The 27,835-nt window shown below is 40.6% G+C and overlaps 1 protein-coding gene across 4 annotated transcripts; it reads right to left on the reverse strand.

The window, feature by feature from the left end:
• myocd (myocardin) lies at positions 1-23,914 on the reverse strand. Of its 4 annotated transcripts, none has more exons than XM_015060825.1 (12): positions 23,799-23,914; positions 13,879-14,063; positions 13,135-13,239; positions 12,737-13,056; positions 12,418-12,574; positions 11,399-11,947; positions 10,809-11,306; positions 10,258-10,404; positions 9,774-9,902; positions 8,331-8,388; positions 5,724-8,143; positions 1-5,685 (listed from the first exon to the last, which is right to left on the reverse strand). In XM_015060825.1, the coding sequence occupies exons 1-11, from the start codon at positions 23,803-23,805 to the stop codon at positions 7,524-7,526; spliced, it is 2,775 nt and encodes a 924-aa protein (XP_014916311.1). In that variant the 5' UTR covers positions 23,806-23,914; the 3' UTR covers positions 1-5,685; positions 5,724-7,523. The 4 variants fall into 4 exon arrangements, with proteins under 4 accessions (XP_014916311.1, XP_014916307.1, XP_014916309.1 ...); XM_015060821.1 differs by having other exon boundaries at positions 13,171-13,239; positions 23,799-23,888; XM_015060823.1 differs by lacking the exon at positions 9,774-9,902 and having other exon boundaries at positions 5,724-8,065; positions 23,799-23,888.
• Positions 23,915-27,835: the final 3,921 nt, after the last annotated feature.

Consider the following 27,835-nt stretch of genomic DNA (forward strand, 5'->3'; position numbering starts at 1 on the left):
AGCTAGCTAACAAGAGGCCTAACTAGCTGTAGCAAACAGCTAGCTAACAAGAGGCCTAACTAGCTGTAGCAAACAGCTAGCTAACAAGAGGCCTAACTAGCTGTAGCAAACGGCTAGCTAACCCAGATACAAGTTCTAGCTAACAGAAATTTTAGCTAACTGTTAGCTAGCTAAAGCTGTCACACCTAACAGATAAATACATTATAAACTGATATGTTTTGCTAATTTAGCAAAAATCATACAGTTTCCTCCTTGTTAGACCACAAACTCTGTTCTATAAATATTAGTGCATTTTTTGTAAATAAATAAGGTTCTACTTGAGAGACACGCTCATATATCTTCATGAACATTATCACCAGCTGATTTCTGAAACAGGAAGACGCTTAGTTCTGTGACTAAAACAATAAGGCAACACACACAGAGAATCAAACCTGAAGTTAATCCAATGCTACAATGCCTGGTGTAACGTTACTTTCGGATGTTGTTTTCACTGATGTAAATAGATATGTATATAGCCAACCTCACCTGCTGTTCTTGGCAGGTTCTGCTCAGATCTTTTAAGGCTCTTTCCGAAAACATGGTCATCATGTCAGACAGGAGAGGAGATGTGGCTTCGTACTGAGAAATGTTACCATATAGACTGTTTTTTTTTTTGTTTGTTTGTTGTTTCTCCTCAACAGCCTGTCTTAGCACTGTACAGTCAAACTCACACATCATGATCACAGATCCTCCATGCTGCCACCCACAGGCATGCAGTAGTAACTACAGCTGCACATGTTCTGACAGCTTCTTTCTGTCAAATTAAAGAAATAGACGGAACAACGGTAAAATGCTGCTAATCACATGCTACCAACTTCCATACCACAACTGTTGAGAGGAGGAAAGACCCTCCTCGCTTCGTCTCCCGCCCTTTGACCCCTCAGGTCACCCTGGAGCCTGCATGTCCTCCAGTGATTCAGCATGCGTCGGGGGCTGAACCCCATCGTGCCATTTCCTCGCCTATCGATTTGTTTGACCCAATCGTGTCGTGGTGTCCCAGGACAGGTCTGACTACGAAGACCTGAGAAGAACAGTCAGACTTCAAGGAGGTAGCTTCTTAACAAAACACTTCACGCAACACTGTAGAGATCCATCATCTTATTCTTAATGAGTATTATTCTTAATGAGGTTATTTTATTGTTTTGGGAGTTTATCTGAGTCACATCTGTTTTTTTTTCAGTGGCGTTGAGCCAAAAGAAATGTTTCAAATACTTTAATGGTGCTTTAATAGTAAGAATGTAGCGGATAAAACCATACCAGCACCCTGCATGATGTTAGAAATGGGCTGTATGCTCAGTTAAATGGTTGTACAATTCAACTATAACAATTTACAAGATTAGTTAAATATTATCAGTCTGTTGAAGTATCACTGGTGTCGTTACATTATGATAGTCAATGAAAATGCATACATTTGGTTTATTATGGGTCTCTACAGCTGTTAGCTGTGCCATACCTCCCATTGTGCGGGTGTACATCGGGTCATTTCGTTAGGAACAGTGAACGGTCTTTTTTTTTGTTTGTTTTTTTTGTTTTGTTTTTTTACCTGTTCGGGAAAGCAAAACATTACAACCACCAGATTAAATTCTGTCATAAGGAGTTCTTGTCAGGCCTTGTACTCCTGTCTCCTTCCGGAGTGGCAGTAGATGGCGCCGTTTTCCCTGCAGATCTGCGGGGTTTGTCACAGGATGATGCGTTTCCAGGAAGCTGGAAACGCATGTTGTACAAATTGCAATTTACCAGAATGTTGATATTAGAATATAAGATGATATTAAGGGCAATGAATATTATAATGTATGTTTATTGAGGGTTACAATTAAAGTTCCCCATGAAAAAGACTGAAAATGTGTCTGTCTTGTGTGCTGCTTAGGAACACGAATAAAAAAAAAACTGAAAATACTTAGCTGTGATCATTTTTATTGCTCTTTCAGCTGTATACAGAAATAAATCCACAATACCCTCTTTTTTTTATAACAATAGACAAAAGGCAAGTTGGTGGCCAAGCAACATGGAAGCTTCTGTCAGATGTTTTTTTTTTTTTTTTTTTTTTTTTTTGGCCTTGAATAAGGGGAATTATTGCGAATAAGGCCAGATGGGTGAACAGGACTGGAAAACATATTTAAGACAGAACGTGAGAACAACTTTGAATGTGATGGAATCAAACCGTGTAAACCATTAAACATGTCCATAGGTAAAGCGTAAAACGGTCAAAAATGATAAAGTCAAACCTGATTTTACAGAGTAGACTTGTCATACACATATTTTCACTTTCATTTCTGCTTCGTATTTATGGCAGCAACAGTTCAATATCCGACTCAAGGATAATGCTGTACATTATTACTCGACTCTTAGTTTGGATCTCAGGATTAACAGCTTTCAAAAATCAGACAATAATGGCACATGTTCACAAATACATGTCTGACTGAATTATTGACACTGAAAGCCATCAGAAAGGCAAACAAACATCTTAAGAGTAAGCAACTTTCTTACTCAGGTCAGCCATATTGGATATGTTTTGGAGTTTCGAGGTCATTACAGTAGGGTTTTCCCCCAGCCCCCAGCTTGGAACCTGAAAATTCATCTTTCAGGACGCACCTTTGGCCGTCACTCTGATTACATCTGTTGTTAGACTTTCATGAGGCTCTGGAATGGAAAAGAAAAGCAGCTCCAATACCGTTTCTTCATCCATTTACCAAAAAATGCATGGGGAACTATACAGAACTATGTCAAAGTGGCAATGACTGCAGATACAGGATGTTATGGATAACAAAAATAAATCCTGTCAGTTTCTCGCCCAAATTCAAACATCTTAAATAATACACTTTTACTAAAGTTATACCTTTATATTGAGTCATACTTGTTTGGAAAAAAAAATCAAGAATGGGACAGATTTCCTAGCAAAGATAGTTTTGGCAAATAAAACAGAGGGTGATGGTGAATTGGATTTAATTTGGAATGTTAAATGGAAAGGTCTGATGAGTGCAAAAAGTAGATTAAATTTAGCCCCATCAAAGTCAACATATTTGGGGATTATTTGCTGTGTCTTCTCCAACAAAAAGAGAAGAGACACCTGTGCTAGCTGCTTTAGGAATGCTAATTCCTAGCTAATTGCTAATTAGCATTCCTAAAGCAGCCAGGACGGGTTTACCTACAAGTCCCAGATCTTTATATTTTCAAATATACAATATAAATGAGAGCTTAGCTTAGCGGATGTCTAAATCAAGTTTCAAACCTATAATTTACATCTATATTTAACCTTATATTAGCATTTTAATAATGTCAGGTCAAATTAATTAACTCCTTGTTAAAGCTAAAAGCTAAGAAGTCATAGATAAAATGTGATAGCAGTTTAAGTTCAAGAGCATTTATGGCTTGAATTTCCAGCCAGCAGTTCTGTCTGGAATTTATGATTCACACTGAATTATTAAAATTTTTCCATCGCAAATGTTCTACATGTCTTTTCCATCATCCAAACAACCAAACTTGCCCAAAATGTCCCTTTTGGCTCTAAACCAATGCTTCCCACACATTGATATATAACCACATTGTGTCAAATAAAATCGTTAAAATAGTTTATAGAAATTATGACTAGAAATTTGTCAAGCTGCATTTTAATTTCGGTTAGTGCTTTTTTTTTGGCCACCTCGTCATTTACAGACCTTGGTTATGCCTTCTAGGGGTTTTCACCAGATATACAATGTTGAAACCAGAGATATGCACATTGTATAAAAAGAAAAACAATTCTCTGACATTCAATACAACTGAACCTTTAAGGTAAGTTAGGATTACAATTATTTATATTAGCTAAATGCAATAATGATGACTTTTGGGATTTTATTTTATCACTTTCATCAAATTCAGAGGTTTATGCACACCAAGGTTATTATTTTATTTACTTTAAAAAAGACCAGATGGTAATGTCAAGGCTTTATGAGCTTCAGATATATTCATATCCAAGTATAATTGAATGCAGTTTAAGCCAATCCCTCCAAGAACATTACTCCCTTGTGTGACATCATGAAAAAGAAACTAAAGAAATCAGCCAAGATACCTAGAAGAGAGTTATGGACCTCTACAAGAAAGGTTAATTTTTGGGTAACATGAGCCTGACTTTTAACAAAAGTTAAAATAAAATAAAATAAAATTAAAAAAATACATTGTGAAGATGCTGTCTGAATCTGGTGAGATATTATTCACATTTTGAAAGGCCACTCAGAGTCATTGTTCCAAAAAGGAGATTAAAGAAAAACACTACAATTTGTAAAGGCCTTAATTTTTGGAGACATGCCATGGACTAAGGAGAAACTAAAATCGAAAAGTTGGCCATAACGATTTTTTGTTACATTTGCGGGAAGAAGAGGGAATCGAACATAAAGTATAAGGTGGACATCTGGTATTTGCAGGGGTTAGGCCGCAGTGGTCCCTACCCTGTAGCTGTAGCTGTAGCTGGACCCCAAGAATATCAGACTCCTTATAAAAAATATCTGCGTATTTTAATCATTCACACACCAAATATACCATAATATTCATTACCAGGCACAGAAGTTAATATTTACTCTTCATTATTTCAGCTCTTGTGAGTACAACCAATCAGCACAGAGGAAAAATAAACGCTCCTTCCTGTATTAGCTGCTTTGCAAACAATAGCAATAGCAGCGGTGGGCCGACAGAGCCAATAAAGCCTTCTCTTCAGGCCTATCAGAATCCCTAAGATGTTCACAACCCAAATTCTAACTTTTGTTCAATTAAATTTTATTAATTTACTTCCAAAAATTTTATAAAACTTATTTAAGTGAGACGTTTTTTGTTGTTTGTTAACAACGTCTCACTTGGCTGCAAGGCTTCTCCTACAAGTCGGCGTGGATTATCGGGGTTGCGTCCAATCAGAATCTGTACAACAGGTTTACGTCCAGTAAACGAACAGAACGGTTCTTTTAACCAATCAGCTTTCAGGTTCGCTGATTCACAACACTTGCTTGAAGTGGTGTCAGAGGTTTTCCGCCGTCTGATTGGACGGTCAGAGTGAAGCTGTAGCAAAATCGTCAAGTTTTGCTAGCAAAGCACATCGCCAGGAAACTATGTTGCTCTTGTTAATGTGTGTGAAATTATTTTTATTTTGTATCCAATGTCTTAAGAAGATGCAGAAGCTCATCTGCTCTCATGATAAAAGAAGAAATATAAATTTTCATGGCAGACTTTTTCTGAACAACTTGATATCGCGAAGACCGGGAAGTCTCAGGCGTGAGCGGTACCACTTTATTAAATGGCTAGGATTTGTCAAAAATACAAGGCCATAGAGAAGGACTTGTTGATGGAACTGAAACGTGATTGAAGTTTGTCTTCGCAAAAAGAAGAAGATGTATTTTGTCTGTGAAGAAATAATCTGCAACTGAGTGAGTATTATGTGCTTTACTTTTGTTTTTTTTGGGGGGACAATTGGATGTAGTGCAGATGTTTGGAAGTGTCCAAACTAGATTTTTTTTTGTTATAACAATAGTATTCACTCACAAAAGGTGAAAAACTCATAATTAATTATTAGGCTAATTGATAAACAAACGGTGCTGCAAATTATGTCGACCCACTTATATCTATATATCTTCTCTCTATATTTAATTGGATAGGGCTCAGGTATTTAGGATTCACGTGGTCCTAAATACCACGTATTTAGGACGTGGTATTTAAATCACGTCAGGACGCATTTAAATACGTGGTTTGGATGTTGCATTTAGACCAGGATACTTGAAATCCGAAAATCCAATACTAACGTTTATGTAAGGACTGAACAAACCTTTGTAATACCTGAACCCTGTTATATTGCGTTTTTTGTTTACTATACTATAGTGTTGGTGGTTTGTATACTTGTAAGGCCATAGTGGTGGATTAAATCAGCAAAGTCCCTATGAAGGCCCAGGTACCAAATGCATAAATGTCAGACAATAGAAATAAAAATTATTGTATTTTTATACAATATGTGTAAAAATTTGCTTTCTGCTGCAAGAACTTTGGAATATTATGGGATTGACAATGTTGTATAGCCTTGACATTGCTTTGTGGATGATGCTACATATTTAGAAGACATACAGGTATCTTCGTGTATTTTCTTTCAATACATTCAGAAGATACTATAGAAATTCAAACTCTTACTTTTTAGAGTGTTCAGAACATTACTGATCTGAGTCATGTTGAGCAGACCAATATGTCTGCTGGCTGTAGGGGGAGTTTTTAGAAATATTCACAGTTAAGATTTGAATATATTACATTTTTTTTCTATTCACAAGTGCTTACAATGGACGGTTCACACAATCGATAATTGTCATTTGAGATAATGTGGCTTTTTAGGTCGGCTTCTTCGCTTTTCCTCACATTTTGAAACTGCTTAGCCTAAAAGAGTCAGTGGTCCAAAAAATATATATAATTTTTGGTTACATCAAGAAAGTATCAAAGGAATGTCAGCATAAATACAACATCAAGTATAAATACAAAATCACAAAATAAATAAATGTGATCAACTTTGAAATAGAGATGTTGCAATTTAAGAGGACAAAAATTACATATAAAATTATCTCTTTTTTTTAAGATGACTTTTTGTAGCTTTTAAAATGCCTCTTAGCTTTTGTAGAGTCATCAGTAAAAAGCTGGGAATTTTTATTCATAAGCATGTTTTGCAGGTAAGGCACAGTTTGTCTCTTGGTTTAAACTGATAAGACCAAAGATTCCTCAGACATCGCTTTCCCCTTTATGTCTTCCTGAACATATGAACATAAATATGTCAGAAACTGTAGATATGTATAAAAAACAACAACCATTCCTATATTCAAAGCTCAAGCAAACTGTGACAAATGTGTATTAAGCAAGAGGTGCTCTGTGAGGTTTTTATATATATATATATATGTACCATATTTACATCAAAGGTTGTATTATACACTTCATTTTTGAGTTGTACTCTCTCCCACACTTTTGACAACAGCATGTAGATGTGAGATTTTCCAAAACTGTTGTGATATTTACAATTTGGCCGCTTCTATGAAATCCAGATATTCTTGTTAGTCTTTTTGGGGGATTTTTCTTTCTTTTTTTCCAGTAACACAAATATTCACTCTGTAGGTATGCAGTGATTGGCAAATTCCGTCTTCAAGTCTAGGTGGTGTAACACTGATGGTGCGTACAGAAAGTACTACACGTGTCCACTGTCAGTCCTCAACTCAGTGACAGTTGTGCGCATCAATGTTCAAAATGGACACAAATTGTATCAAAAAGCACCTGGGTTTTTTCTTTTTGGTTACGATGACATTGGTGGAAAATAAGTTCAGTAAAGTTAAGATTCAAGATAAAATGTCATAACATCTCTTTAGGCTGTCAAACTTCAGACGACTAAACAAAATAATATTCCACTGTACGACAGCAAAGAGGAACTTCTCACACTTAGACTAAAGCCATCTAGGGAAGAATTCAATAGTTCTTTGGTATTAATGTTGGCATTATTGCTTTCACCAATGCTCCAGTTGAAGGTCCATGGCAGAGTTCAAGTTAATGTCCGTCACATCCAGGAACTCTGTGTTAAAGATACTGGGTGCACTGGGCTGAGCAGCGCCGCCGAAAGCAGTCGCGGAACTGGGAGGCGTCAGGTCCAGCCACTCCATGGTTTCCCACGGCGTCTCGCTAAAGGCCATGCTGACCATCCCCTGGACCTCAGGGACGGCGAACACCTTACTGCTACCAGGTGACAGAGGCGTGTCTAGACGATCTCTGTTGGTCTGGAGTTTGTCCTGCTGGGAATGTTGGGGGCGGCAGTGGTGGCTGTGGAGGCTGCTGTACTCTTCGGCGTCTCTGTTCCCTTCCTCTTCCTGGTGTCCATCCTCGGTGGCCATTTTAAGGAGCCCCATCTCCCCTCCCCGTCCCATAGGGTTACCCAGCAGAGTCTGCAGGTGGCTCTCGGTGGCGTGATTGGCAGCATGGTCGTAGGGTATCTGGTTGGGGGACAGGTGCTCGTAGTGCCAGTGGAACCTTGGGATGAGGAGGCCGGGACACCCTGGGGACACAGTAATGTGAGGCACAACTTGTGTTACAGAGGACCTCTCCCTCTCTTCTCTTGCGTTAGCTGGCATCTCTTAAGGAGAAAGGAAAGGATGGATTGTCTTAGCATTTCGAGGAAGTGGATGCCAACATTTCCCATAAAACTCAGATTTTATTTTTTTGTCTGGTGTTTTACATCAGATTTACAAGCTGTTTTTACTCCCAGGACTAATTTTGGGGGCGACTAGACTTTCTAAAAGCTAAACAGACATTCTGCTTACCTCCACTTTCTATGAGCACGTCCAACAGTTCATCCATCTGCTGACTCCGGGTCATTTGCTGAAAGTGCAATAGAGAGAAATTCTTATCAATCAGCTGTTTGAATCACTCAGCTTTGACGTGAGTGCATTCAATAATTTCCCATTATAAGCTCCAGAAGTCCCTTAAACCTTCAGAGGAGAAGCATGAAAATTAAGGAAGCATGATATATCGGCATCAACAACGTTATCAACCGATTTTTAGTAATTTTTTTAACTTATCGATATCGGTTTAAGTAAAACTGGGCCGATATTATCAACCAACTTTTATTTCCTTCTGGTTGATATTTGTGTGTGTATCAGTCCAAATTTTTTATACATGTATCCCTAATGAAAATGGTTGTAAATTGGACCTCAATATAAGTCAAAATAAATTCTTGAAGCAGGTTCTGATGGTTTCCACTGGAAATACATTAAACAATGTCTCTTTGTGAAGCATGCTACTGGTAACCAATGATCTAGTACTGGAGTCTTCAAATCCAGTGCTCAAGGACTGGTTCTGCTTCAACACATCTGTGTCAAATAACCACGTCATTAGCAGGTCTTTGGAGAACTTGCCTGGATACAAAGGATGTAAATCTTCCATTTGATTCAGGTGCGTTTGACAAGGGACATCTGTAAAAGTTACATGGTACCGGCCGTTGGTGACTAGGTTTGAAGATTCCTGGTTTACTAGTGCTGGGTGCTGGTGCCTTTCTCCACGGGCAAGAGGGGTTGTACACCCTGGCAGGTCACCAGTATTTAGTGAATCTAGTGCAAGTAAAATAAATATCCCAAATGTTGTAGGGACATATGTCCACATATTTCAGTGCCCTGTATAGTGGACCCCCGCCTATTTGCAGATCTGTATCTGATGTCTATGTCTGTGGAACGAAACTCCAAATTATTTGTGGTTTTTACGGAGAGCTCATCTAAAATATTTGAAATTAAATGCAGCATGGGAAGCTGAATTACCAAGGTGTGATGTTACTTCACATGCTATTGGCTGGAGTTTTTCAAAGCAGCAAATCCAGAAGCTCCATTTATTTTCTTTGGCTCTCACTGAATGTAGCTCCAAGAGTGTAAATGAGTAAGACTTTATTTTTTCTTATTTGGATTTTATATTATCTAGTATTTTTGATAAGACAACTAAAGAGAATTTACACAAAAACATGCATGTTTCCTGGCAACTTTGCAAACTCAATCTTTAGGAAAAATCTTGTTTCAGACTTGTCAGAAGGGTTTGAATGTTCATGCAGTGATAGAAGCAATGATTGGGACAAACAGGTGAGACAAAAGTGATGGATTGTCTGAGACACAAAAACAAGAAAAGAGAGAAGAAAACTGTAATTGGAACTGCACAAATTTAAATGAATTCCCTGGCCAGCAAACTCCACTAATTTTCTTTTAGCATAGAATTGAGTTTACCTGCTTCACTGCATCCTCATAGCATGGGGGCTGTCTTAAGTCAGATGCATCTGAATCTGAGCTACTGAAGGCAGGGGGGGAGACCTGGCACTTTTGGCCAACATGCCGGGAAGATGGCAATGCTGACATCTATATGAGAAATAAGTGAAAAGTGTCATTAGCATGTGGTAGGGGAGCTCACGAAGTTAGAGATGCAGAAGAAACACCAGAAATTAGGGCTCCACGTCTGAGTAACCTCGTCACAGTTGTTATGTAAAGATTAATTGGCGTTTCAAATGGGTTTACTCGTGTAAAAGAGTGTGATAACATGTAACAGATATGAGAAGAGGGACAATGAGCCTCATACCAAGGAGACAATTCAGAGACAGGTCAGAAATGAACAAAGAGAAGGAGGAAACGGCATGGATGGGAGGTGATTCAGTTAGATAACACAACCTGACTAATGTCACAACAAGACAAACATTCAGATCTTTTACACCTTTACCTTTGGTTGCATATTCTGACTCTCGGCCTTGATGGGGCCGCTGTGGTTAAGACCACAGTCAGGTGAGCTGGGAAATGCAGCCTGAAGGCTTCTTTGGTCCGAAGGATAAGAGCAGTTTAACGGCTGGCTACCAGTCCTCTGCTGCACCTGCAGCAGGCAGGATGTAACGACAATCAATTAGATCAATCAAAGATTTAGAGTTCATAGAAGAAAGGCTCATAAATGGAAACAACCATTCTGTAAAATTATTTGTTGAAGTTTAAAAAGTATATCACTTTCCAGATTTTGTCATGTTTCAACAAACTTCCAAGAATTTTGGAGTATTTCATGTGAAAGATTAACACAAAGAAGCACTTCACTGAAGTGAAAGTTAAGATTATACATGGTTTCCAAAATGTTTTACAGATAAAGATTTCTTTGGGTCTCTTTAGCTTCCCTGTAACGTCCTTCACGTTTTGTGAATGATTTTCTCATGGCGATCACTGAATGAGCCATTCTGATTCATGAATGTGCTTTGAGTACTAGCTTTGTGTTTAGGGTGTACTTTGTACCTGCATGTTGTGACCTCTGCCTTGTCCACGGGGGTGTCCACAACTGTCTCTCCCCAGCAGAGGAGACAGCAGGTAGGGGCTATTAGGCGACGGAGGCTGGGAGCTGCTGGTGGGTTTTCCGACAGGAGAATCTTGCGGAGAACACTGGGGACTCAGAAAGGCTGACATGGTGGAGGGGCTGGCAGAGGAAGGGTCTGTGTCCATGCATTGTGGCCCACCAGGACCACCCCCTAGATTTGGTATGGGATTGTTGCAGCACCCCATATCGTCCATGCAGCTGCCAGGAGGGCTCTTGAGCTGCTTGGACGAAGACAAGGGACAACTAGAGGACAAGGACATAGGCTCTTGCTTGATTGTCACCCCCAGAAAATGCTGGCCCATCATAGGTGTGGCCTGCTGTTGGTGAAGCATTGAGGAGTGAGGCAGTGGAGGGATGGCGTCCTCAGTCGCTCCAAAGGAGCGTTTCCTCTTGTGAAGTTGCATTTTCAGTTCTTCAACCTAGCAAGTATGATCAGAGGTGGATTGGTCAAAGTGCGACCGGTTAATATCGGTATTGGTAAAGTACAACATCTCATTAGGGAGTTCCTCACCTGTCTTTGCTCCTGGTGCAATTTCCACGTCAGCTCCTCGATGACCCTCTGCTTCTCCACCAGCATCTTATCTTTTTCAGCTTCCAGACTTCCATCATTCCTTTCGTCCTCTCCCACTCTCTGGTTCCCTCCACACACCCTGGCACCTCCTCCTCCTGCACCCAGGCCATCCTCTATGGCAGTTTGGGTCGGGGATGGCTGCAGGTTGAACTGGTTTGGAGAGGACATTGGCACATCACTGAAGCTGTCTGGGAGGGAGCCGCTGAGAGACAGATCAGAGGAGGCTGGAGAGATGGGCGGCGTGGAAGAGGTACTTGGGAAGGGAAAGTATCCTCCCTGCGACAGATTGCTGGAGGAAGATGGGGACTGGTAGGAAGACAGGGAACCAGTGGGTGTGACTGGAAAAGTTAAAGTTGTGATGTCGGAGGACCCTGACGGTGAGGAGTCCGCGTTGGAGTCCCTAAAGGGCCGGAGTCGTTCGATGAGGGCCTGTTTGGTCCCTGAAACAGGCATGCCGCGAATGCGCAAGTGTTGCCTGAGCTCGGAAACCTTGCAAGACAAAATATAGAAACAATATAAATACAGAATAACTGTTAAAATTAAAGCATGTAACTTTTTTAGAAAAAAAATAAGTTTTTTTTTCTTTACATATAAAACTTTCATTATGACCTGACTGTAAAATAACAAAACTCAGACTAGTTAGAATGGCCAGCGATGATGGTGGATAAAAAGTTTTCCTATAACAGTAAGTTTGTTCTCCACATAAACGTGCATGACTGACAATGCTAAGACACTCCTGCTGACTCTGATTGGTTGTTTTTGATCAGGAGCGGTGCATTTTGCATATGGCAATAGGAGCACTGGAAGGAGGTGGTGGAGCTGCATCTGTTTCAAAGATTCTGTCTCACACCGTACCGTCACAACATGGTGATAGTTTTAACAAATATGTAAAAACCATATTTTTGTAAAAGTTACATACTGCACCAACACTTTGACTTTTAATTGCTAATAAGACTTACTTTAAGGTCATCCAGATTAGCAGGTAGTGGACCAACTTTGACAGGTGAAACGTTGTTTTGATTGGGAAATGTGTTCTTGACTGGAGAAGAGGAGTTGCTGTTTGAGTTGCTGGCAGGACCACTAGAGGCGCAAGATGGCACGTGCTCACTGTTGCCCCTGGAAACAGAACATTGAAACAGATCAATCTCTGGGAAAAACATAAGGTTTCGTTATGAACAACAAAATAGCCAGTCTTATGTAGCTAGTCTTTATTGGACATCATCTCCAATCTGACGTCTTTCAATGGCAGAGGTCAATTTTGTAAGTGGTGTGACTTACTTCTGGGTGCTGGCTGGCAGCTGAGGCTGGTAGCTGAAGGTGGGCTGTCTCTGCTGGGCATGGGCCTGCATGGAGTGTATGTGCTGCTGTTGTGGCTGCTGCATCTGTGAATGTGTGTGAGTATGTTTCTGCTGGCTGAGGATCTGAAGCTGCAAGAACAGCTGCTGCTGCTGCAGGAGTCGGGCGTAGGCTGAGTCCATGGGCGGAGGAGACTTCTCCACCTTTTGGTCTGGAGGAATGTACTGGTGGTACTTGAGCTTCTTTACTTTTGGCTTCACATCTTTGGGCTTCTTATGTCGGTTCTTGTCCGACGTCTTGGACTGTTCAGAAAAGGGAAGCGAAACTGGTCGGTTGGCACGTCAAAAGGACGATGACAACAAGATTCAAAGATTGCTAACCTTGACTATTGCAGGAACCGGTATTGGTGGAGCTACCTGGTTGGTGTTAGGGGAAGACAGGCCTTCTTCCTGGCTTTGGTCTGGCGGGCCTCTGGTTGCACTACCCTGTGAAAATACCACACCCATCTATATGTATTGATATTGCAATGACAAATGTGATTTGACATATTGTGCAGCTCTACTCTTTGGATTAATAAAATACCTCCATGGATCATTTTTTTTGTAGAAAACATATAAAGCTTGACATGGGACTAAGATTAAAATTAGAAATCATTCATTTATATTTCATCAAAGACGTTTAGAATAATTAGTCGGGCTTTTATTGAGTATTTAGGAGACAGGAATTAAGTGGGAAAAAACCCCAACAACAAGCGGCAGAAATCTACTGAGCAGAACGAATGACACTAACATATATTTTGGGAAAAGATCACTAGTAAGCACCTGTTTTTATACATCTTCGCTTCTATGTAAGCACTGTAAAAGTATTCAGAAGTATTTTTCAACATGAATCAGCCATAAGTGCAACTCCTTGATTGCAAGTTTCACATAAAGTATCCTAGTCAGCTACATTTCTTATTTCTTGTTACCATTGTTGGCATCAATACATCGAAATCCAGTTTAACAGTTAGGGTAGTGGACTTCACTCTGTCACCACAGGAGGGCAGTAGAGGCACGAATGTGAGAAGGTACTGGCAAGAGACTGATGGAGGGATGGAAAAAGACAGGCAAAGCAATGGGTTGTACCTGTCGTGGGCTGGTGAGGGCAGGTGAGGAGGAGGAGGAGGCCGTACTGCCGACGGCGTCAGATGAAGGGCAGGCTGAGCCCTGTGACTCATCACTGTGGTTCTGCTCCGGAGACAGACTCTCGCTGCTGCTGTCCTCCTCAAAGGCATACGAGTCCTCCTGCTTGGGGAACTTGCCATGGTTCACTGTGGGAGGAACAGTTAGCGATCAGTTAGCACGTGAAGATTACATCTGCATCCATGATGCAACATTTTTGGTTAGGGTTAAACAATGTCGGTACTAACTCACCAGGGAGAAAAGAAATTGCGTGACTCCAGGATCAGATTAATTGTAAACGACCACATTATCAGAAGTGAGACGGACCACAGGAATACTCCACAGATCTGAGCTATAAAATTTGTCTAACCCTTAACATTTGTTTTCTCTGTCAAGTGAGCCGGAAACTAGAGCAACTCTATTGGCAACAGCTCCAATAATGAGAGGAGAGCCAGTTAATTTCAGTTTAACTCTGAACAGGTGGAGAAGTAAATGCCCTTCAGGGGCTGAGGGGAGTGTAATTGTCACAAAGTAATTATGGCAGAATGTTTATTTGTACTTTATACTGCTCTAGAGTACAATAGAAGCTGAAATGATAGTTGTACAAAGGCGACTACTGAGATTTTGTTAAAACTGCTTCCATTACACTTAAATGATACAATTACTCTTACACTAGCTGTAAATCTGGCATCTGGAGAAAAGTAAACAAAGGTTGTCGTGTTTTAAGTATTGTTTTTGAAGCATTTTATACATTTATGAACCATAACAGTAAACATTCTGGCTTAAACATAGATGTATTAGATGTAATAGAGCAGTTTTCAGCAATGTTCTGTGTGCACATTTTATGTTCTCCCTGTACAAAGGTAGGTTAAGGAAAAGTGTAGGAAATTTCTTTCAGGTAACTAACTGGAAGTGTAGAACAATGGCAGTTGGGGGCTCGTTGCCACATTAAGGGCCCAGCATAGTCGGACTCAGCACACCCAAGAAATTCTGACCTATAACCAATAAGTTTCATATGGACCGGGGGATGAAAAGGTTCCCAGGGGGAGAGAGCGGATTGATGGACCAAATATGTATATGTATTGCTTTAGCTTCCTGATTGCTGTTAAGTCTTAACAAGCCACTCTTTGGTACCCTGAAAGTTACAACCTTCAAAACCGTTTCTGGGTTGAAACTCTAACCTAGCATGCTGTGTCAAATCCATACCTCAACCCTGTTGTCTTAAATCAACCCAGCAAAGTAAGAGTGCAACAGTCACCTTAAGATGTTAATGATTTGGGTGTAAAATAATAATCGTTGCAGAGCCAATATTTTCCTCAAGCATGTAATCGAGAGTATATTTTAGGGAAAACAAGATGTGCGGTCTTCCAGCACAGGGGCCCAGTATTCTAATCGTTCTACATCACAACCAGCATATCTGGCTGGTTTAAGTCTGTCACTGACACCTACTACCACACGTCAGACTCGAGGTGTTACGTTGCCCGGATGTGGGATCAACACAACCTACTTTAGTTCTGCCATGAAGCTGATTGGCCCATCAGATAAGGAGCAGAGCTTTGATTGGAGCTGGCAGCAGCTATCAGACAGAGCTGAAGGCACAAAGCCAGAAGAAGGGAAATGGTACAGGTTGTCCTGTATGTGTATGTGCGTGTGTGTGAGTGCCTGTGTAAAGGGGTACAAGATTGTCTTTTTGTATCCAAACATGTGACAAGGCTGGAACAGACCCTGGTTTCAGTCACAGCACCAGGCCCACTCTGTGCAACTCGATGACCTTGTAGTAGACACACACCAATACACACAAAGCTGAATACACTGCTCAGTACATAGCATTGTACTTAGGGCTATTTCCTCCCACCTGTTCACGTTTAACTCTCAGCACTCAGACACACTGTTGTCCCCGCCTCTGTGACTGTTTAACGTAATTTTCATGTCACCGGGAGATTGAGTTGGCAGAATTACAGGAAACCGGCACGCTGCTGACACTTCCACTTTTTAAGTGACCGGCTTAGCGCTTGCACCGTTTCTAAATCTGTCGGACAGAGGTCAAACCAATGGATGGGAGTGTTGGCTCTGAAGACAGAGAGCTTTTAGGTGAAAGGTTCATCCTGCGGGCGCAACAGCCCGTCTCTGTCATGTGCCTTAATTGTAGGTGCATTTCTGGAACCAGAGAAAGCTGAAGTTTGGCCGAGGTCATACGTAAACACACACGCAGGTATGTCTGCACAAGTACGTACTCAAGCTTGAGAACATTTCTTCAGAAAAAGACTGGAAGCAAATACAGCTGCTGCCTGTCTTAGTAAAGGCAGCTCTCCTCCTCCTCCACTGTCCTCCAGCTGCCTGCAGCACTTTGGCTCCTTTACACAACGTGCTGTGGTGTTAGGAGGACCAGAGCCAAGCAATGTGATGACTAAGACTCAAGGTTCCGGACAAATCTCAGTGGTGATGCCATTAAAATTTACAGATGGTGTCTTTTCCCTGTGACTGCCTATTTTAATAGTTCAAACACAAATATACTTTAATGTGAATTGATAAACAAGTGGAAGCCATCTTAGCACAAATAAACATCTACAGGTGAATCTGCAAATACTGACGATTTAACCTGAACTGGAAATAATTCCTGTTTTGAACAGTTTTCTCTTTCCTAAAAATAGGGAAGAAAACAGAAATGGGTAAAACCAATAAAGGATGCACTACTGGGCGAATCTTTTGAATATTTTACCCAATAGCTACAACAGATTACGTCACTCATCTAATACGGTATCAAAGGAAAATAAAAGATCTCGTTCTTATATGCTTTATAGTTCATCTAGTGTGCTTCTAAAACCTGCATCTATCTAGTCTGTACACCGACAGCAGTACGCTGTTGTTCCGACGAAGATCTTTTACAAAGGGAGATGAACTCGAAAGATGCCCGACACCCAACTGTGGAGTCACAAAAAGCTCATATGCTAGATCCCACAGCAATACCTTTCTTGACTGAAGGTATAATGTTTATTTCTGCCTGCTGTGGGGGGCCATGCCCAAAGGCCATTTCTTAGTAATTTCCTCAGCAAACTTAATTTGATTTAGTCTAACTAGAGTTTCCAGAGAGGAGTTGTCAAAGGGGAGATCAAGATAACGCAGAGTAAGACATCAAGATCATATGAATGAACATAAAAGTAATGAGTCTTCTTCCAATGTCTTCTTCATATCATGGACGCCTGGGACAACAACTCTGGAGTAGCTGACTGGGTAGTGTTCATGCTTTGAGACTCCTTTGGAAAGTTTGCTTTGCGTTTTGACCAGTCCATCTACGACTGTGAATGAGAAGACCCACAAATTAGCCTTTTATTGTCTTTTTTTATTATTTTTAACACCCAAAGCAAGGGCTTCGCATCGCAAAGTCCAGTCTATTCCTTCTGTTTGTCTCCAGTCTGGTTTGGTTTGGCATTCAAAGATAGGAGCTCAAGGCAGTCAAGGTGAGGTATATGTCTGATCTGGGAACCTCAGCGCCTCCTTTGAGCTCAGGTACAAAAAAAGTCATCAATAATTTAAGAAAACATGGAAGAACAGCGACAGTACTGAAACTGGAGGAAGAAAAGGAAAAAACCGCTCAACGAGGCTACAAAGAGGATGTCAGCAACACTTCCTAATAAGAGCAAGCATAAATCCAAATCAACATATTGATTGACCTAGCCAAAGTTCAGAAGTATATCTGACAGCAAATTTGTGGGGTTGCCTGAAGAGGGTTGTGGACAAGAGATGTTCTCTCAATTCGAAAGGTTTGAGGAACGTTAGCGGGCAGAGCGGGAAGATGTTGTGAAATGCGGATAGACTTCTATCAAAGAATGAATGCTGAAATTAAGCTAATGCTAATTTTTAATAAACATTGTAGTATACTGCAGAATGCCAAACAGAATCCTAAAAATGTTTTGTAATGTACAAAAAATGTCATATATTAAAGAAAAGGTCATTTTATGCACTCGTCAGTTTACACACTCCACACGTCCAGTCCTTTGATTTCCCCCATCAATCAATGTTCCTGTGCTGGATCAGTTCTAATGTGAGTCCTTCAAACACTTTGAGTGGTAGAAAAATAAATGGAGAGGTGGTAATTAAAGGGTTGAGGTTGGTGAGATTCTGAATCTTCCACAGACTCTCTCTCTCTGTTAAATCCAAGGTAAATAATCAGGGCCAGCGAGAACCTGGCATGGCCTCCGTTCAATCTGCGGCATTCGCCAGGCTGAGTGATTATCCAGCAGAGAGCTGAGAAACTAAATCAGTTTGATTATCCGAGTGCATAAAAGAACAAACGCACTTATTTGGTCAAATATGATTTTAGTTGGAGATTTCAGAGGGATGAGACGGGATTGTGGGCCAAGAAGAAATGAGAGATATGGAGCTTCTGGACATCTAAGGTGGAATATTACTGTTTAATGAAAACTTCATCAGGTATGAAATACTTTATTTGAAAGTAACACACACAAAAAAATCATCTAAAATAAGAATGGCGTGTGATAAGAATTATTAAACTTCAGATAAAGCAAATATTGTACTTTATGTCTCACTCAGATCAGACATTTACAATTTCCAGGAGATCAATAGTCCAGGCTTTTCTCCTCAGGATGCTTGTGTCTCTAACCACTGGTCTATGGTTGTTTCCAGAGAGTGGAGTGTGAAGTAACCACATCTGGGTTCCAGCATTCAACCTCAGTATAACTGGAGATTTTTAGAAAACCATGGCTAATTTTGTTCTGTTAACCACTTCTCTACAATGCTGTCTGTGTTCTATACATGTAAAACCTAATTAATCACAACAAAAAAGCTAAACCCATTTAATAAAAGAATCAAATAAAGTTAGCGACATTGGCTAACAGCGCCAATTTGTGATGTGCAATTAAACCTGCTTTGCATTGCCGTCTACAAAGACAGAGCTAGAAAATAGAATGATGACAGAAATGAATGCAGACCTATGGTAAACCGACAGCTATGTGAAGATTTTTTTCAGATCTAAAACCAGATTTATTATTTGACAGGAAACAATTATATGTCAGGACAGACCATTGAAAAATGTAAAAAGATGCATCAATGATATGAAAGAAGTAGAGACAACAAGGAAGTGGACATACAAAAATATGAATGTATTGGGAAAAGGGAAACAATACAAAGGATCATTGTACTGCAGAATAATTTGTGAAACGTTTTAAAAAGAAAAAGCAATATTATTCAAAACAATTTAGAATTCAGTCCAAATCATGAAAGGAGGAAAAACAAATTTCCTATAACGCATAATGAGCTCCAATGAAGCAGATAATGCAAGTTTAAATTGCAGAAATTAGCAGCAGCATTCAAACATGTAAAATTTTACAATTAAGCATGAATAATAATTCAAGTTGCTTTGCAAGATGTACAAAAGTCTCCGAAAGTTATAACGCACATCTGCTGACAGAGCTGAATGCTGTAAAGGTTGAAAGGTTAAAATAGAACAAAGTCTGCAGCAAGCATTGGTGACCAAACAATTGATTGAAAGAATGTGAATGCTTTTTCTTCTGAAATTAGTAAGTGAGGCACTAGTTAAAAGTTGATTAACAGTGGTCAGTTTGTGACCTTAATCTTAGAAAACCCAAAGCGCATGAATAAGTCCACCTCAGAAACTGAGATTGAAAGGAAAAAGAAGAGGTTGGAGAGGTGTAGTCAAAGTCTTTCATTAAATATGACTGAGATGTTGTGGCATGGCATATCAGGAAGTTAATTCCAGAAAGCCCTTAAATGTGTCCGAGTTAAAATATTTCTATAACAAAGAGTGGATCTAAATTCCTTTAGAACTTCTCACTGTTTATCAGAAGTGTCATAAAGGGCCTGGTTTTCCCGTAATAATTTATTTATGTTTTTGGTGATCTGAAAAATGTTGTCATGACAAACAAAAGCAACGGCAGAAGAAATCTGTGAGGGGGCAAATACGTTTTCGCAGCACTGTATGCCAGCTGAATGACAGTGAGAGGGAAGCTGGATGGGCGAAAAGTGTCTCCATCCAGGTTTAAAGCATCCCCGCCGTGGAGACGAGGATCTTAAGGCACAAGCAGGAAAAAGCACCGTAAACCTGCAGCCAGCTACGGCTCTATTATCTTTATGAGGAAATATTAGATTGGATGTGTGTGTGGAGTCAGACCTGAGGCCAGCAGGGAGACAGTGTGCTTCTATGCAGGCCACACGCCGGTCAGGCCTGAGAGGCTGGGGCGGATTCTTGAATAGTCTAATAAACACCAGATGTTCCCTGGGTAATGTATACACAGACCCTGTGCCGTGTCCATCTTCCCCAGCAGGAATAACACAGCTAGGCTGAGGCAGCCAGCGTTTGAAGATTCACATCTACAGAAGCGGCAACAGGAGGAGGACCGTACCGCCGTCGCCTTTCGGAACGTCTTACTTTCGGTGCCATTGACAGAATTCTGTAGGAACGGTCGATAAGGAATCTACGGCCTGAGTGAAAGGAAAGTACAAACAGCGCCAACTCACTTCCCTGCAACCGAGAGAGATAAACAGCCAATTGAAATTTCTTTTTTAAAAGAGAGCTCGAGTTCCCGTCGACCAATTGCGTTTCCCCTTGTTGCCTTATCTGTGACAGACTCCTAGAAACTGATAGGGCCTAGCCGGACCTCTGGATTCCGTTCCCCCGCACACTTACTAGGGCTTTATCTGGAGGTTGGAGCCTCTGTGAAATGGCAAACGGTGCCAGAGATATCATTCAACAAATCCCTGGTCTGCTACCCATGTCCCCCAGTCACCTTGTTGATTCTGCATGGGAGGAAAGAAAGGTCTAATGCACTGGCCTTTCTCATCGCTGCTGCCATGTTTGCAAATACAAGATTTTGTTGCTTTAGAGTAACATTGACAAATAGAATACTTCTTTACATTAGCTTGAAAAAGTACCATGAAGTTTGTGTCACGACAAAATGTGAGACAGTTCAAGAGGCTTGAATTCTGCTTCAAGGCGATAGTACATGCAGTTCTCTGCCGTGTCATGTCTCGGTCTACTTTCTCATGAATATTAAAGAAAACTCCACGTTTTCATTCGCCTGGTTGCTGGCAGTCAAAACTAAACAGAATACCTGTGAACACTGCGGTGTCTCAGTGATCTGAGGATTACGAGGCCCCATAAATCGCAGGAACTGCGAGGATTTAGGAGAATACTCGGAGCACGCAGGCCTGCATGTCATCATAGCTGGGACTTATGTGACATTAAAAGAACAAAGCCTTCGCCTTGTAAATGGCAGCTTTCTCTGCACGTTGTCGTGCTCGGGCGTGCCTTCTCTTTGATGGCGCACGGCCCTGTAAACAGGTTCTCTCCCGCTCTCTGAATTAAGCCCCTAACAGTTGCAGCCTCTTCTGATGCAGAGAGATTCTTCCATCACGAGAGCATTCCTCGGCGGTCACTCACCGACCTGCCTGCTTGCAGCCTGTCAGGATGAATACATCCACCTGCTTTATCTGTAGCCATCAATAGTCCTGTCACCCGATAAATTTTGCTTAAATGTACCAGTTATTCTGAAAATGAACATCAACAACGTCACTTACCTCCCCTAATTCTGCAGTGAATGTCTTTTGACAACATCAGCTTTGCTGAGACTCATGTAACTTGCCTAGTTTTTAGTTTCAAAGATGTGAGGTATATGATTATCCTGACTTGGAAATTACAGAAGTGCCTCCCATTAAATTTTAAGGGTAACACTGTTATATATACACATTAGCAACACAAGTACCTGGCCACCAGCATGTATAACTTGGCCAAATCCAATTCACAAGTTGGCTTACTTTAATGTTGGTCTGAATCATTTGAGATCAGCTTCCAGATCAGCTGCTTTCTGTAGTGTCATTCAATGGATGGTTGAGACTTAAATTGCCTAAGCCCAAATACAAAAAGAGCTCACCATCCAACCTAGAACTTCAAAGTTTTGGCTCAGATTTTTCTTCAATAACATTAACCTGTTATTGAAACACCTGAGTTACTGCACACAAAGCTTTAATCCATCTATCCACACCAAGCTCCATTCTAACAGGACACCAAGATTCATTCACTTCTTTGTTTGTGGAAGAGACTCCTAGAGGGAGCAGTCCCCCTTGATTTGGTTGACAATAGCCTCAGACTCAAAAGGTCCTGATTATCATCAGGGCTGTTCCTCACTTGGGTGCATATGCTGCAGTGTTCACTGTAGGTTATGACTTAAAGACACCAATGGAACCAAATGCTTCTTTAAAAAGTATATATTACCAACTAAACTCCACAACCACTTCCATGAAGATAAAGGTCATCCTAGTTCCCCAACTTTCGGTTGAAAGCCAAACCATCATCCTGAATCAAAGGTTAAACAGTCAGATTCCAAACAATGTTGAGTAAACGTTACCAGAATAGCTGAGTAGCCTGATTTGTCAGTGAACACCCTCTGTATTGGGAATTGAAGAACAATCTCTGGACATCTTTATCTAGACCACAACTGCAGTCCGCCACTTCAGAGATGTCCTGGTACTTCATGTGAGACTGAAGACGCATGTCATTCACAACATCTCCTCCCTGGGACATTACCTACCTACCAACCCTTACTCTTATGATCGTGAGGTATGGGTTATAAATGAAAGAACAAGGTCTTGGATAGAAAATGGCTGAGAGTAACTTTAGACCAGACTGTCTTAGAGTTAAGGTAAGGAGCTCCATCAGCCATGTCTTGAAATGGAGCAGCTGCTCCTGTAAAGATACCATCTGATCAGGATGCAAACTGCATGCCTCGCTTTGGAGGTCTATGGAGTTAGATTTGTTTCACAATTATTCAATCAAATAAAAAAAAAATCATGTCAAACAAAAAAAAGTAGTATTCAATCAAAACAAAACTTTTTTTTGGTTGAGTTTTTTTTTTTTTTTTTGTGGAAACTTTTTTTTTTGGTTGAACTCGTTTTCTTGCTTATACAACTTTGGCGAAGCTACATGAACATTCTGGGCGGGGGCTTAAGGACGAGCGTGACTGAAGCGACAGACTGTGAGGTTTCCCTTCCCAGAACTTCTCCGCCATTTGCTTGCCGCTGTAGCAGAAATCAAATTATAAGTAATCTTCACAATATTACACTGATTAACAGCTACTAAGTGTCCATGCTTTATTCAGAGAATAACGTCTTATGCAGTTTATGAGGACAGTTGCTATATCTTGTGTGCTGCGCTCCCGGTTTAGTATATCAGGCTAGCTAATGTTAGCATCAGCTGAAGTGCTATAGGGTTGCCACCCAACCCGTATTTGGCTGTTTAAATGTTGTGTCCCGTATTGAACCGGTACGGGACACGATTTGTTCCATATTTCTATAAATCCCATATAGACATGCTTTATTCCCTGTAATGTTAACGTTATTTCTCCCTTTTTTTCCCAGATTAAAAAGTTTCAACCCAAAAAAAAAAAAAAAGTTTCAATCAAAAAATTTGTGACTTCAATCAAAAAAAATCTTTCAAAATTTTTTTTTCGTAAAAAATTATTTTTATGATTAAAAAGTTTAAGTTTTTTTTTGTTCTACATGATTTTTTTGTTGATTGAATACTACTCCTTTTGTTTGACATGATTTTTTTTAATTGAATAATTGTGAAACAAATCTAACTCCATAGAGGTCTTCCAGGCACATCTTACTACGAGGAGACTCCAGAGGCAACCCAGAACACACTAGAGAGACTATGTGTGCCTTCTGGTCAGGAATCAAGTAGGAATACATCAGAATGGCCTGTGAAGTATCGCTGAGGTTAAGTGTGGAGTGAAGGTTCCCTACTTCTTTCTCCATTACTACTTAGAGACAACAAAAGCATGGGGGCAGAAAGGTGTGTGTGCATGTGTTCATGAGTGCGAGGCAGCTCAGAGTTGGAAAACGTTACTCACGAGGCATGATGCCCTGGTCTGCCAGCTGCTCTCGCGTCCTCCTCTGCTGAAGTCTTAACTGTAGCACTGATGAAAGGAGAACAGAAGGAGCACAGGAAAGAGGAAAAGAGATGTGAGGAGACAAGTGAGGGACAGAGCAAAAATCAAAAGAAGAAGCCGTTTCAGAAAAGCTTGGGTTTAATTAACCTGCAGGTGGCTCGTCAGAAGTAGGACGTGCACGTCAAGAAAGAAAAAGAAAATACAACATTACAGGTCAATTTTAAATAAATCCCTCATGAATATTTCAAATCCCTGACTGAACTCTACAGTGTACTGTGCACACCACTGATAACCAAAATGAAAACAGATTGAAAGCCATTCACTCTTCATTTTGAACTCAGCTATAGAAGACTATTCATTACAGCTTAAAAACGCTGGAGATGGCCACCAGCCTCTTTTCTGACCCCGTAAGGATAAGTATAGAATCGTAATAAACTGAACTTGTCAATATGATTAAGAAGATTGGTGTCCCTCCCTTATAGAGGAGATGTTTTGGGTAGACAGGTATGCTGTTGCTACTTCTTAGTCATGTCTGCTTCTGTTTATTTTCTAATAGTCCAAAAGATCAATATGGACAGTTTGGCAAGAGACAACTGCATTTGTTGCATTTTGAGTCCTGACTGTATTATTTGACAGTATAAGTCAAGAAACACTTATACCATTGAGAGATTTAGATTTAATTGTTTTCATTCAACTAAGTTGGCTTCTGATAACGCTCTTTGCCGTCACCCTTATCTTTAGGTTTCTTTCTTCAGGAAACCTGACTGGGTCATTTAAAAATATTTTTAAATATTATTTTCAGTCAGTGGAAACATGGCACGAATGTTAAAAGTTCCAAATAAATATACTCTTCTTAAATGTACTTTTTCAAACTTCAGGTGATGTTTTCTGTAGAATTTAATTGTTTGTACTTTAGCAATAACTGTCTTTTCATGGCAGATATGCTGGTTTTACCTAAAGTGGTGTCCACTGGATCTTGGCCTGAGTTCCACACAGAACTTGACAGAATGCTTCGTTTAAAGCTAAGACGAGGCCAGAGTTCCCAGGTTTCCAATTTTCCAAATTGGAAAATTCAATTGGAGCAAAATGAAGCCAGCCACACTGGATTTCGTGGTGAATGTAGTGACGGTAAAAAGCTGCTCCTCTGCACTTCTGACTGTTTGCTCCTCATTACTGCAGTTAGTGAGCCTGTTGCTATGGCTTTATCGGCCATTCTGATGCTGCTAAAGTCTAACATGGACACTGTGCAACAACAATCATTACATCTCACTGGTTTTCCGTGCTACAACCGAAACACCTTGTGCTTTGTTTTCTGTCTCAAAGAGTTAAAACCACAGTACTGTATTGTATAGATTTTTTTTTTTTTACTTTTGAAAACTGTAACATAGCTCAAGTGGGGTGTGATATCATTTCCAGATTGGAGTTCTAACTTCAGAGACCAGCTGGATGCAAAAATACGATTTGTGTTAAAGGTGTCCTCTTCTTCAGGGCCAACAGCAGGAGCAAAATATTTCAGCCCGTTCCTGAATTAATGCTCCAACTGTTTTCTTTTCCTTCTTCTCCTTCTACTTGGCACCGCTCTTAAGGTTGCAGCAACTCATTACATTTAGCTGGTAAATAAAAGCCATATTACCAGTGCACTTGGCTTGAACTGATCAGATTCATTAAACGCAACAATGAAAGTCAAGAACTCGAGCCTGTCTGCAATCGCAGGGTGTCGTACAACATGAGGCAATAGTTCATGAATAGCTCTTCATTCTTTTGACATTGTAGTAGTGCAATTCTGTGACATGTCGAGGCTAAAAATATACATCACAGCATCAGTCCAAGTGTGAAACCACGCTCAGTTTTTACTCATTAAGGTGAACCCGTTTGGCGTCAGAAAAGTTTTTAGAGCTTGAATAAAGAGTATTTTAGCAAATAAGATGATGTGAACTGAATATACAGTATGGGTATTGTCTGAATTATATTGTTTAAAATGTACTCAGAAGGCTGATTATAAAACCTAATTTCCTAAAAAATATCTAAGCACTGACTGAGCCAAATCAGCTGTATCCTGGCCAAGGAAGTGCACAGACAGTCACTAGGTGGTGCTAGAGCACCTGCCCTTTTTGCTTTTTGGGAAGGGGGAAAGTGCCCTTTTAAAATATATATTTATTTTAAGCAGTGTAGTGTGTGGCTCACGGTAGCATTTCTGGAATTAAAAGCCTGTAAGCCGACCCTGTAGTGCCCAGAAGACGTCTGCAGGTATGGTGTATGCGTCACATATTCTGTTTCAAATTCATCAAATCGTTCACATTAGTTTATTTGGACAATCTATTTTTTTAAATAAAAGATAAAATCAAAGACAAAGGTATGTATTTTTTGTGTGAGTATATAAATTTTGCTGTGAGATATTGAAAATTGTGTAGGAAAAATCTACTAATATTGTTGACAAGGTTCTCCTTCCCCCCCACCACCCAACTTGAGCACCTAACCCCCAAAATATCTACGCACGCCATTGACCCAAGTTCTTGTGAACCCTACCAGTATTATGCATGTCCACATATGCATAAAAAAAAAAAAACACACACACGCACACACGCATACAAAATAACACTGCTTTCTCGCAAATATTTCTGCGAGCAGGATGTAGGGAAAGATAAACACAGCTCCTGGCTTTTAAACAGATCTGCTAGGCAGTGTGTGGTCCACGGCATGTGTGTGTGATTCTCCCCGCTGTGTCCGTGTGCATGCATGTGTGTGTATGTGCGCAGTAGTGGCCTAGGTGGGACTCTAGGTCATAAACACGAGCCTCCTCTGCGTCTGTTGGTCTGCTCGCGTCCGTTCCTTTCGTCTCTTTTGTCTGCGTGTGCTTTTCCTCCTGGCCGTTATCTGGAGGGTCTCCTGGTCTGATCCTGGATCTGACACACAAGTATGAAATGTTCCCGCTCCGCCTGATCACGTTCTGTTCGTCTCTCCGATTGTTTATCATCTCACTCAGGTGGTTTCAATTCGCTCTCCTCTGGCCACAGCCGTGTGCGTCAAGAACAGAATAGAACCTACGACGACTTTTCTCGATGCTCATCTGCCACACCGGCCCTCTCTATCGCTGCGGAGCACCTACGTTACGTAACGCCAGGCCGTTCCCCTTCTCCTGCCTTCATCTGACATCTGCTTTCGTTTACAGCAAGAGGGAGGGGTCACGACCCCAAAGCTCGCTACATCACAGAGCAAACGCAGGCATTAGTGACTGACTGGAAGCTGACCAAAACATGCAACTGAAACAACCACTGTCAAGGATTTTTTTTTTTTTATGAACGCCTGATTGGTGTGCAGATTAGTTCATAAGTGTTTTGGTAAAAGCCAGGTGACAAACTGCAAAGTAAATGTTGTAGGAAGCTAATTCTGTTCAGCTTTTTTTTTTTCTTTTCATTCCTCAAAGGGATAGTTTGAGATTTTTGAAGCGAGGTTCTGGAACATGTTTATGAGCACTTTATAGCTGTGGATGATAGTCTTCATTTAGCATGAATCCACATCAGCTGAACCTGGTTGCTGAAGCTAACAGCTACTTTGTGATCAGCCAGGTCCAAAACAGACATCTTAAAGTTTAACAGCTATATCTAAAATAATAAATTGGTATTTTACAACTCTTTAAGCCAGGCATCTCATGTCATGACCCAGTTCTTGAGGCTCAGCATCCTGCAACCTTTAGATGCGTGAATCCAAAGCTCCAGGTCCACAGAAACCAGCGAATCACGTGATCATTTAATTTAGGCGTGTTGATGGGAATGACTGCCAAAGCAAAGCAAATGGAGGTTGGAAGTGGTGTCCCACCTATAATTTTCCTATGTGAAGCACATGCTGAGAGCTGAGCACAGAACATTGTTAAACAGATATAAAAGTAAAGATTATATTATGGTAGCCTACAATAAAAGCTTTTTACGCCACTTTATTTTGTCAGGCACACACAGAAAGAACATTGCTGGTGCACTGCCTCCCTTACTCCATTTACTGTT

This window comes from Poecilia latipinna, unplaced genomic scaffold (assembly GCF_001443285.1).
Source record: "Poecilia latipinna isolate Pla-1442-1.1 unplaced genomic scaffold, P_latipinna-1.0 Scaffold1747, whole genome shotgun sequence".
Taxonomy (NCBI): Eukaryota; Metazoa; Chordata; class Actinopteri; order Cyprinodontiformes; family Poeciliidae; genus Poecilia; species Poecilia latipinna.